The 12,755-nt window shown below is 42.2% G+C and overlaps 1 protein-coding gene across 1 annotated transcript in view; it reads left to right on the forward strand.

Moving 5' to 3' along the window:
- BCL11B (BAF chromatin remodeling complex subunit BCL11B) overlaps positions 1 to 12,755 on the forward strand; it is a 155,506-nt gene that overhangs the window by 75,716 nt on the left and 67,035 nt on the right. The window contains 1 exon segment of the mRNA XM_033140168.1: positions 506 to 712. Within this exon segment, the coding sequence (XP_032996059.1) occupies positions 506 to 712 (207 nt within the window).

A 12,755-nucleotide genomic window follows, 5' to 3' on the forward strand; every position in this document is an offset into this window, starting at 1 on the left:
GTGGTCTCCTGCACTTCTTCTGGCGCATCAGCATATCTCCTTCCTTGCCTCTCTCCTGCAGCCCCCATGCACCCTCAAAATATGCAGCAGTGTGTTGGGGGGCCCCTTTGTAGCAGATATACTTGAAGATGTGGAGGGCAAAGAGGAAAGAGGAGTCCTGTTACACCAGTGGAAGTTCACCTGTACCATGTTGGATATCACCCCATTCCTCGCGGTGAAGGCTTAGGGCAAGTAAGAAGAGCACCCTCCCAGCAAACAAAAAGCCAGATAAAATGGTCTTGATAAGAGGCGCTAAGTATGACTTTTTGAAGCCTCTCTTCTTGCCACCCTTAGAACGACCACAGGCGCCAGTAGCTTTCCCCCAGCCCTTATGTACGTCTCTCCGCCTTAAGCAAACGTGCGTTGTGAAACGAAGCACAGCAGCTGCGCATCGCTCCTGCTGTACACCCTCTTTCCCTTCAGACGTAGGTACCACTGACAGATTTCTCTATTGTTTTCTCCTCAGGGCCGTCCAGGCCTGCAAAGCTGCCGGCGGCCTCCATAACTGCCTCCTCCCACCCTCACACATCGGTGATCGCAACACCACCTCTCCACCGAGCTCTGACCTCATTCCCGCCCTGCCTGAGCCTGCCCTGCTGCGGGGAGCGCACAGTCTCAGTTGGCGGGTCTCAGGCTGAGACTGGCACATTTGGATGTCATTGTCAGTTGTCAGGTAATAGAAAACGCTTTTATTGTTGCTATGTGAAGGTCAGCTGCCAACACAATGTCCTCTTTAGTTATGGGGGCCCCAGTTCCGTTTGGATATGTAAGGACACGGGTAGCACCACACTGTATGAAAACAACTCCCGGCCGTTTCTAAGGCAGGAGTTAAAATTCACTTGTAATTTTTATTTTGGGGGGGCGGGGCGGGGTCTAGGCGACCTCAGACGTTGCCACCGGTCTGTTGTTGCTGGTTTGTTTATGTCAAGTTGGGAACTAACAGTCTTGAGAATCCTCACACAAATGTGATACTCCGACACCAAGATTTTATCTCTCTGGGCTGTTTGCTTTTAAGCTTAATTGGATAACATTTAGCATCTGAGGTCTTTCTTCCTAATGATTTGTGTTAAAGGCTTTCCTCAGATCTCAGAGGCACATGGCATACTTATGGTCCACACACTTTTTCCTCACTGCTTTTTTTTTTTAAGCCTCTCATTAATTTCTTCCTTGTTTCATCAGTGCAAAGCAATGAACAGCAAAAACAACCTGGACATAGCAGACTGTACTTACTAAAGGCTACTAAAAGACGCTACTCAAAAGTTCAGCCTAAACCCTACAGGTATTATGAGAGATAGTAGCTTTATGTGACCTGATGAAAGCCTCTCTCTCAGAATACTAGAGCCTAGACGTCATCCAAGGAACCTGGATCCTGGGAGATTCAGGACTGCTGAATCTCTGTGCAGAGTGGGGGAAGGAGCTGTGACATCCGTTGTCACAAAATATGCCAATGGCCACCAAGTTGAAGGGCTTTAAAAAGAGATTAAACAGATCCACAGAAGATAAGACTATCAGGAGCTAATAATCATGATGGGTATACATAGTACCTCCAGGATTAGAGGCATCGTGTCTCTGAATACCAGTTGCTAGGGCATAACAGCCGGAAAATGCTATTGCCTTGAATATCCAAGCTGTGTATGGTTGCCATTTCCTCAGTTCCTGAGGAAAAGTTGCCACTGTGGTAGATTCCTCCATTCTTCAACGATTTCACAAAATGGGTCAGATCTTAGGGTAACCTCTGAGTAGACTGTGAATTCCATTGCATCTTAACCATCTTTTTCTGTAGCTCGTAATCGTGGCTGTTTATACCAGTGCTGGAGAGCTTGCTCCAGCAGAGTCTTTCCAGATGATCAGGGGTTTTTAAAAATTTTATTTTAATGAATTATTTTTTCTTTACAATTGTTCACAGTATAAACAATAACAAAACAATACCCCATCTCACCCACAACTTTCCCCATGTGCTAATGAGAAACGTATAACCAAAAGAGGGAAAGGAATAAGAAGCAAGAAAGCCAGTATGAAGAGGCAGGGAAAAAGAAAAGAGATAGAGAAGGAGAGATGAAAAGAGAAAGGACTAAGAGGTAGCGCAGTGAAGAACAAATGGGATGGAAGTACATGAGATTTAGTACAGAAGCAAATCCAGAAAATTCTGAATTTTTTTAAAAAAGTAATTTTCAGGAGTCTCTGATTATGAGACATTGTACTACTGCAGTAATTTCTCATTTGTTGCATTCAGTCCAGACACAGTCACTAAGGTGCTTATTGTTTCTATACATTCTATATCTTTATATAGGACATGACACTTTGCAATGTATAAAAGGAGAAGTCCCTGTACTGTGGAATTTACAATCTAAAACTTCTGTTGGATTGTATTTTCCCATTTTGTACCTGGGAAAAGTCTAGTCTTCCTTCAGGTAGTATGTCAGTTATGATGGTTGTTGTCCTGGGGAATGTGGTTGTCTGTCTAAGTTACATTAATACCATTGTGATACATATCCATGAAAGATAAGTCATACGAGTGGCATGAATTCCGCTGCATATATGAGAAATTGTGTGGTGCATGTTTGGTTGGATCAAAGGTGACGATGAAGCTAGCTGTCTGGTTTGAACCCATCCCTCGTTTGAAGGCTTATTTTCATCAGTTCGGTGGGATACTGACAAACTGGATTTTACCTCATAGTGTGTGCATCATGACCTTCATAAAATACACAATAACTTTCACACAAATTTCCACCTTTTTAACGTATGAACCAATGCTGCTGCTGTTTTATTATGTCATCACTGTGCATGGAACTTTAGAATAACAATCCAAAGACAACCCTTCATCAAGGAGCTTACAGTCCAAATCAAACCAAAATCTATTATTATTATTATTATTAATATCCCGCCCATCTGGCTTGACTTCCCTAGGCACTCTGGGCAGCTTCCAGCAAAATAAAAATACTGTACTAATAAAATGTCAAACATTAAAAGCTTCCTAATACAGGGCTGCCTTCAGGTATCTTCAAAAAGTCAGAGAGTTCTTTATTTCCTTGACATCTGATGGGAGGGCATTCCACAGGGAGGGTACCACTGCCGAGAAGGCCCTCTGCCTGGTTCTCTGTAACTTCACTTCTTGCAGTGATGGAACCGCCAGAAAGCCGTTGGAGCTGGACCTCAGTGTCCAGGCTGAATGTTGGGGTTGGAGATGCTCCTTCAGTTATACTGGGCCGAGGGCCAGTAACTGAATAGGTGGAGGAGAGGGAGGCAGAGTTAATAATAAATGAATATGAACCAGTGCATTCAAGCTACAAGAAAGGATATTCTCACTAAACACCAGGATGAACTTTCTGACAGTAAGAGCTGTTTGACAGTGGAATGGACTCCCCTTGGGAGGTTGTGGACTCTTTCCTTAGAGGCTTTGAAGCAGAGGTTGGATGGCCACCTGTCATGGATGCTTTAGTTGAGATTCCTGCATTGCAGGGGGTTGGACTAGCATGGTAGGAACAATACTTTAAGAGCTTTCGACTCCCTTCACTTGCTTCTTCCTCCCCTCTCCTCTAGTGCAGCCAGTTTGGAAGCTTTTGCTACTGGTTTGTGCTAAGCACAGTTTAGTGGCTTCAAGCCAGTTGCGTAATCCATACCTCAAGGTAGCTTGTTTCAAACAGTGCCTAGTTAAGATTAAGTACAGTTTGTCACGTCTGGACATAACGAGCCGTGGTTAATGTAAACCTGAAGCAAAAGCTTATGCATTCCTCCTTGTGGCCATGGTGAAGAAGGAATGCAGGGTCTGAGACTTGGCATCATAATACTAAGACACAGTTTATTGTGTCCAGACTGGGCCATAGAGATATGAAAAAGAGATAGTAGATAAAATGAAGGGGTGTAGATGTTTAACACAAATGAATTTATGTTAGTGCACAGGCGAAAGGGAGGGGTTACAGTTCAGTGGTAGAGCCTGTACTTAGCATCCAGAAGATTTATTCTATTGCAATTTATTGTAAAATAAATAAACCTGCTGTCCCCGCTTCAACGGAGATGCTTTAAAGCAGCTCACAAAAAAATAACAATGATCCAGTAATGAAAAACTAATAAATTAAAACAACAACAGCATTTAAGCACACCCACACCCTCCAAAGAGAGCCAGACTTTAAACACATGGTAATCTAAGCAACAGTAAAATCATAAAAGCTTGGGGATGAAAAAAAAAGTCTTCAGATGCTTGCAGAAAACAAACAAAGAAGAGAGTTGCCTATACTGCATTGCTTCCAAGCGCATCTCAGAAGGCATTGACAAGGACATGAGGAACCCATTAGTTGATCTGAAAAGATGGGAGGGTTCACATGAGAGGAAACAGCAGTATGGGTTTTTGAGGTAGTAGCCAGCACCTTGAATAGCACTGAGAAACAGACCAGGAGCTAGCACAGCTGATTCATTAAGGATCTGAGATCCAATCCTTGCAGGGCCCTGGCATCAGTGGTTGGCATGGTCAGGTATCTGCTGAGGGCCCAATCTTCAGCAGAAGGCCCACTGTGAGAAGGGCTCCTCTTCACCATGGCAACCTGTTTGATCACACATCTCTCGCCTTGGCCTAGACAGTGGTGGTGGGAACAGGAAGGAGAAGGAGGGGCAACAGAAGCGACTGCCTGCTTGCTGATGGTCTCTCTTCCTAGCAAAGATGCAGGTGATAGCAATGATGAGAAAGATGGGCAACAAGGAGGTGACTCCATGAGGGAGGGAGGCCTGTGGATGGTGTGTTGCTGAAGGACACACAAGAACCAGTTGCCATCTCCCACTATTCCTTTGGGCATCGCAGCCAGTTGGAATACACAGTACTATTTTATTTAATGACTTGCAGACTGTTCTTCAGGCAAAACAACAACAACAACAACAACAACAACAACAACAACAACAACAACAACAACAACAAAACGTCCCATAGTGTTGGGAAACTATCCACAAACAGTACCAGGATAGATATAGCAGTTGTCTTGAGTCCATAGAAGAGAGCTTTCTGTGTTCCCATGTGCATGGCCTGAATGACGGGAGAGATGGATGACTTTAAGTGACAGAAAGTTCTGGAAACAAAGGAGTTGTCTAGTAGTGGAGGCAAGAGCTGTTTTCCATGGTTGTCCCACCTCACCCCACCCCACCCCACCGACTTAGTATATGGGCCTTGCAATGATTAATTCAACGTTTCTCCTACAGATACTTCATTCTGACAGCATTTATTTGGCATAACATAGACGTGAGGAGTCTCTCCCGTATAGGGGATGTAGCAAGCAAGTGTGCTACCCTGTTTGCTCACTTCTTCTAAGACAAACATACAGCAATAATGGAGAGAGTAAAACTAAGAATAGATAAGGAAAGAGTAACTCAATAAAGCACACAGAAGCAGGGGACGTTTGCATTTTGCATTCCTTCACTTCCTACTCTGTCGGTTGCGCACTGTTAGTTTTTTGGACTGATCTTATTTGCTGAAAAAGCTGTGCCAGTTTTAAGTATGTGTGTGTGTGTGTGGGGGGGGAAATTGACCTGGTATCATGGCTTCCTGTAGTTACTGCTGTAATCTGCAGCATTTAAGAGAATACGTTAATATCAAAGCACACGCTAAACATTTATGACAGTAGTTGGTCAAGTTTTGTTTGAAATAAAACATCATCCCCCCCCCCCACCATTGGAGAGGAGGTTATTAGCCCCTTATTGTCTCATTCAGTGCAGAAAACAGAAGAAATCAGGTGACATTTGAAGCATGTTGCGGTGAAGAGGGCTATTTTACGGGTAGTCAAAATTAGAAGAAGCTTATTTGCATGGGATTTGTAAGGAAGGTGAGAGTGAGGACTCCAGTAATAAGAATTGTGCAGTTTTCCTTTAGCAGTAGATGTTGGTCTGACAGGGAAAGTTTTACCATATTCTCAATCCTAACATTTCACTTTTCAGACCTCTCTACATTTGCCTTGCTTAGTTTATTTTTAAGTTGCTTTCTTCTGTTGCTAGAAATTTGTTTCTTCCTCTGAGCAAGGGTGTTTTATTCCAGCTCTTTTTGTAAAACTAAATATGGATTACCTCATCATTATCATCATTAATTTAATTCGGAATGTATTTAGTTCGGATTTGAAGCAAAACTAAAATGAATAAAATATTTTGCTGCTGTTGTTGTTGTTGTTGCCATTATAATTTTTTTAAGAAATAAAAGGGTTTACCAAAAGTTGGGGGGATGAATCGACTATTTTTTAAAACAACAACATCGGCTACAATGACTATAAAATGTCAATGTTCAAATCAACTTAAAAACAACACTCAAACTTGGAAAAGTATCAAGGGAAAAAAGAAAAGAAACCTTGCAGCTTTGGCCTGGACAATGGCATAGAACCTTTGCTGTTCAGAATTGGCATGGACAGGGAGCTGTTAAGAGAATGGTCTTAGATGCTGAAACTGCGGGAAACGGAGCTTTTGAGCAGTTTTGCAATTTACAGTAAACATTCTGCATTCCTGGCTGCCTGGGGATGTTTGGAGGCTGAAACATAAAACCTGCCATTGATAATACATCCTATTACTATTTCTGCATGGTGTTTTCTATTTGCAGTCTTGCTGTCCTGACTGTTACACTAGCTCAGTGTCACAATCCATGACTTCTCATCTCATCTTAGGCACATATATGCAGATTTCAGTCTATTAAGCCTACAGTCCCGTACCCACTCCAGTGATCTCATTGGGGCTCACTTCTGAACATAGACGTACACTGTTAGTTGTGCAAGCAAGATTGTCCCATGACCACGACTCTTTTTGAGCTTCAGAAATTGCAGGAGCATTCACAAGACAATTGTTCTCTATTATAAAGTGACCTCCTTAGTCTTTCTTTCTTTTTCTTTCTTTCTAATGCTAGTTCAGTTTTCTTACAGGCTTTGAATTCTATATAAAGCCATCATAGGGAACAGACTTTTGCAAGATGGGCCCACTCCCTAAAATACTGCTTTTAAATATCTACAGACATCTCTGTTGCCATGTCCTTTTTTTTGCCTCCGAGGAGAGGCTTCTGCCTGCTGAATTGGATTCTCCCACTGAAACATTTTTAGTTTCTGTTTAATTAGAAGCTGGAAGGGAGTTGCAAAATTCACAGGCTTGTGGTGTATGGATCAAAACCAGCACATTGCTCCTTTTTCTGATTATCTTGCTATGAATCCTTAAAAAAATACTAAAGGGGGGGGGAACCCTATAAAAAGTTGGAAGTAGTTCTGAGGTTTTAACTTTGATGAAGACAACTAAACCTAGAAATGTTTACAGACATCCAAACTAATAGGTAGGAAGGACACACATATTTTTGTACACGCGGACTAGCAAAGTACAAGGCATCCAGTTTTTTCTCATTCATATACCATTGCCCATGTGCCTAGCAAATATCTCTGATGTATAAAAAATGAATCTGTTGCTATCCCTTCCTCCCCAAACATGTTCTACCTCGGTGCTTTCCATTGGTGGCTCATAATGTTTATTTTTTTTATATGTATCTTGCCATTTTCTATAAGCTCGGAAAACCACACACCAGTCGCATGCAAATATGTTTATTCCACGGGGTTCATAATTTAATAAAAAAGGTTACTGTTTTACGTTCCTAAAACTTTCTGCCATTTTAGGAATTTTGTACAGATGTGAGGGTTCTGAAGGTAACCCGATACTCATTTACCCACAATAGCTGTTCTCCCCATTCCAGTGAAGGAAGCAGATCTGCACTTCCTCCAGATTTCCTTCCTCCATTGCAGTGAATGTTGCGTCCCATATGGACATAGCTGAACATATGAAGTTGAGTTACACCAAGGCAGACCATTGGCTCATCTAGCATAGTATTGGCCAGGGAGCTTTATGTGTACACTGGAGAGCTGGGGATTGGGGTAAGAGAATTTGGAGATTCTTGAACTTGAATGTGGCATTGAACTGTGTTGCAGATGATGTGTTACTAGCTGAGTTGATTAGAATCATTGGAAGCCGCCATAGACCATTGGTTCATCTAGCTCTGTATTGTCTACAGTGACTGGCAGGATTTCAGATAGGGGATGTCCTCAACCCTACCTGGAAATGGTGGAGACTAACCTGGGACCATGTGCATGCATGATCTGCCATTGAGCTACGGCATTTCCCCTGGATCAGTTCTTTGGGTCAATGGTTACATCCATACCTATGTGCATGGGGACATTGTTATGCAGTGGTGGCAAGCACCTACTTGGCCTGGACATTACGACAGGCCAAGGTCCCCCATCTCCTCTCCCCAGTGGCTTTTCCCTCACTTCTTCCTCACATTGCCTGGTCTGATGATAACATTTACGGTATATGTCACATTTTTGCCAATGCATTCAGGACAGAATACAGTGTAAAACACTGGTGTACAATCTGAACAGAGATCACACAAAATAGAAAAGATACAGAAAGGAAAGGACAAAATAAGTGAATTCAGATACGGTATCCTAGAGAAAAACAACTCTATTTTTATTTTTTTACTCTCTGGTGTGCCTGCTGTGTGTTTTTGTAGCATCCTCCCAGGGGCCAGATTTGGTCCCGATTCCTGTTCTAGCTGCTGATTCCTATTCTTTGCAAATGAAAAATGCAACAGAAAATAGCCTTATGCAAGTGGGGGAAATGAGGAGTAGCTTTTCATGTGGGGTGGGGACTTTGTCTTTAGTTTCCACTACAAATCCGATTTTTTTTTAAAACCAATATAGATCTTTGCTCAGAGCTCAATGAATCACATATTGAGAAAATGAATTTTGCCTTAGATATTAAGAAGCAGTAAAAGAAAATGAAAAATCCAAACAGATTCTGAATACAAAAGATGGGAAGAAATCACAAATTCTGCATATTTAAAAAAAAAAAAACTGCAAGTGGCCATTGACATGCTTGATTAATGGAGAAGGTGATGGAAGTTCAAGGTCCAACACTGAGGAACACACAGAGGCTCGAGCTCTTGAGAGTTTAAAACAATATATCTCAAATACAAGGTATTCTAAAAAAATCACTGAGCAATCTTGTAAAGTTAACATCAGCTTGTCTGTACCCCCTTCTGTTCCTTAGCCAGCCTGGTGTGTTCTTGGCATTGTTTAAAAGGTAAAAGGATTACTTGTAAGTAAAACAATGGGCTTGCACTTAGTATGTGTGTTTAATATATACACATATATTAATATATAATTTTTCTCCTTTTCAATTATATCCTTATATTCATTTTTTTGTGTGTGGCGCTTATACTCCCGTGTCAGCCAATGAGAATCCCTAGATCAGACCACCCTCGCAGTGAAAAAAGAAAAAGGAAAAAGAAAAGAGTCTGATACAATTAATACAGTCTGTCTAGAAAGCAGCATTATTTCAGAAACGTTTATGTTAATGATATGGTATGTGTTCTGCACATTTCATACTCAAACAAGAAGCAAGCTTTTGTTTCATTCCAGACTGGGTTTTATTAAAACTGGAGGATCAATGGGAAAACAAAACAGTAATCAGAGCGGGGAATGTAAACTCATCCAGTTTGAAAAAAAGAAAGAAAGGCACGCCTCTTTAAAGTGCAATAAGTCCAGTTGAGTTCAGCGGCATTTACTCCCAGTTAAATGCTTATAAGATTGCAGGCTTAAACTTTGCAAAGCTGCAGGAGAAGGCCACAGACAGGTCTTGCACCCCTATCTCGCACCATGCCCTGTTGGATAGCAAAGCACACACCGAAATCAGGCTTAAAAACACGCTGCCCCTGTCTCAACACTTTGCCCAGTGCCCTAACCCTTGCATGAGAAAATGGTGAGAGGAAACTGGGCTGCTCATGTACATGTGTCATAGAGAGGGGTGTGTGTGTGTAACTACAGTGATCTATATTGACGCTACATATAAAATATACAATATTGGGGAAATGTGGCTTCCACCAGGGTGGAATTTGCTAAAGTTTGTGCTTGGGAGAAACCGCCCTATTAGCTGGCGTTACTTAATAATTATTGATTTGAATAAAATATTTACAGCATCTAGCAGAATGGCATTTGTGCATGATAGTTACTTTAAAGCAAATACGCTTTACAAAAACAACAACCCTGACTCAAACGTTATGCACAGAGCGTTGCATCTCTCAGTTTATTATAGGAAAGCAACCAGGGAAATATGGCTGAGCGTGTGGTTGTGTTTTATATTTTTAGGCAACGTTTGTAGATAGGAGTGTTTCAGAAACTACGACGAGAGCACTGTAAATATTCGGAGAAAGCTAAGAATCCATTGGGGGGGGGGGTTTCTCTCTTCCACCCACAGCTCCTGGTGCTATTAATCTAAGTTAAGGACTGCCTTTGTTCTAAAGAGACATTCAAATCGATGTAACTCGGTAAATCCTCATCATGTAGAGTTAAGAAGCAGCAGGGGTAACAGTATTTAAAGATGTTTAAAAGTGCATGTTTGCCACTTCTAAGCACCCTGTCCTTGTGCGCTGTGTGTGTGTGTGTGTGTGTGTGAAATTGCAATATTAGCAGGTGGAAATAGATGGTATAATCTAAACACAAAGGGATCTAAGGTAACCAAGAATGTAGGAGAGACAATGGCTCCCAACACTTAGAGAGTTAACTGGATTTTATTCTAAGAGCCTGAACTCTTCAAACACTCCAAATGTAGAGCTAAATCAAAGAATTCTGTTTCAAATCCGTACAAGATGTTGCTGTTCTCCCCCCCACCCTCCTCTGACAGGAGAAACATTTGGAAGTGTAGTTTCTTTCTTTCCCCTTTCCTTCCTCCTTTCTTTCTTTCTTTCTTTTCTTTTTTTTAATAGCTATCTTAAAAAGGAGTTTGGATGTTTAGCACAGCTGGTGCTCATTACATTATGCACTATCAATAAAATAGCATGTGTAATTAATTTTTAATGCGGTGCTCTATGCAGCGCTTTAAAGCAGTTACTGTATGGGGAGAGCTGACACTGGTCACCGGCGTCAGAAATATTAAAAGAGAAGGCTAGATTTTTGCATTTTTCAGAAGGTGTGGAAAAGAGACAGTAGCTGTCATCAGCTCGCTGTTCCTGGCCAAGCATAATAGCCTGGAGAGAGAGAGAGAGAGAGTGTGTGTGTGTGTGTGTGTGTGTGTGTGTGTGTATGGGAGGGTTTTTGGAAAAAAAGAAAGTTGCTTAAATAATAACCCAAGCCATCGTGACACAATAGATGCAAGTTTTGCTCGGATGTGTAGGGCTGGCCGGAGACATTTTGTTGCCGGAGGCGAAAGGTGAGATGGCAGCCCCTGCCCTCCCAGTTCCACATAGAGAAGCCAACTGGGTAGCCAGTCAAATCTTATTTCAGCAAAGAGGATTGGATACTTCCACCGTACCTGAGAGCAGCAGGTTAGCTTGGGTGTGTGTGTGCAGGATAGGCCTTTCAGAGCACACACAGCTAGAGCAGGCATCCCCAACCTGGCGACCCTCCAGATGTTTTGGCCTACAACTCCCATGATCCCTAGCTAACAGGACCAGTGGTCAGGGATGATGGGAATTGTAGTCCCAAAACATCTGGGGGGGCCCCCTGAAGGTTGGGGGTGCCTGGGCTAGAGGGACTGTGACTTTTTTTGTATTGGATCAGATTGTTATTATTAATGTTTGATGTTTTACTATGTTTTTATGTGTTGCAACCCAGCCAGATGGGCGGAATAATAATAATAATAATAATAATAATAATAATAATAATAATAATAGGAACTGGCCTGGGGAATTTCCACTTCTGCCCCTCTCTCCATATATTCACTACTGAATGTGGCTGTCATAGTCTGCCCCCGCCCCGCAGTGGATGCAGGGAACCTAGGTTCAAATCCCAGTTGTAATGCTGGCTGGGTGACATCTCACACTTGTTCTGAAAGACCACTTGGAGACCCTTGGAAATTAATGTAACGAGGCTCCTGGATACAGATGGTAACAGATTAATTGGCCTGGCTTTTAAAAACAAACTGGTTCAGGCTCTGCTAAGGGAAGGTTTGGCTTAGGAAACTCTCAAAAGAGGTAAATAAAGCGTTGGATTGAGAGGAAAGTTAGTGCCCCCCCCCCCCGCTACAGACACCACTGTCTGACCGATCTGAATTAAACCCCGTTCACAGCTTGTAAATATCAAGCAAGGGAAACCTCTGGGAAAAGACAAATTCGGTTGCAAGTCTAAAAGAAAACAAAAGGGGAAGAAGTTGGGTTCCCTCCAGGAAAATTGTGCAGAAATAATACAAGCCTTGGCCTTTTCTTGTGGCTTTTGGTTGGTTACACTCAAAATAAATACCCAAACTTCTTCGCTTCATATTTGGGGAGTGACACTAATTTGGAAGACCGAAGGCCAAAAGGAATGGAACAAGGCCTACATCCTTTGCTCTGATAATTGACCAAATCGTAAACAAATCTATTTACACTTTGGGTCCCGTCCCCCCCAATCTATACGGCATGAATCATAGTAGATGCCAGACTTTCCTTGAGACAAAAACCAAAGGGGACTGCTAGGATTTAAATAAAGAAATGAGGGAGGGAGGGAGGGGAATATGCCAGCAGGACTTCTTTTCCTAGAAGGGCTACTGTTACCTTTATATAAGTTGCATAGGAAACAGAAATTCACCAGGTGTGGCATTTCTTACCACGGTTCTACAGTGGTGGGGAAAAGGACGTTTCCATGCCAAACAGCTGTTGAAAGTACAGAAGTCCTCTCAGGCCATGGAGTTGCCATTAGAGACGGGGGAGAGTTTTCATTCAGTTTGCTTTTGCACTTTCCGAAACAGAACAT

The sequence above is a fragment of the Lacerta agilis genome, chromosome 1 (genome assembly GCF_009819535.1).
Source record: "Lacerta agilis isolate rLacAgi1 chromosome 1, rLacAgi1.pri, whole genome shotgun sequence".
Lineage (NCBI taxonomy): Eukaryota > Metazoa > Chordata > Lepidosauria > Squamata > Lacertidae > Lacerta > Lacerta agilis.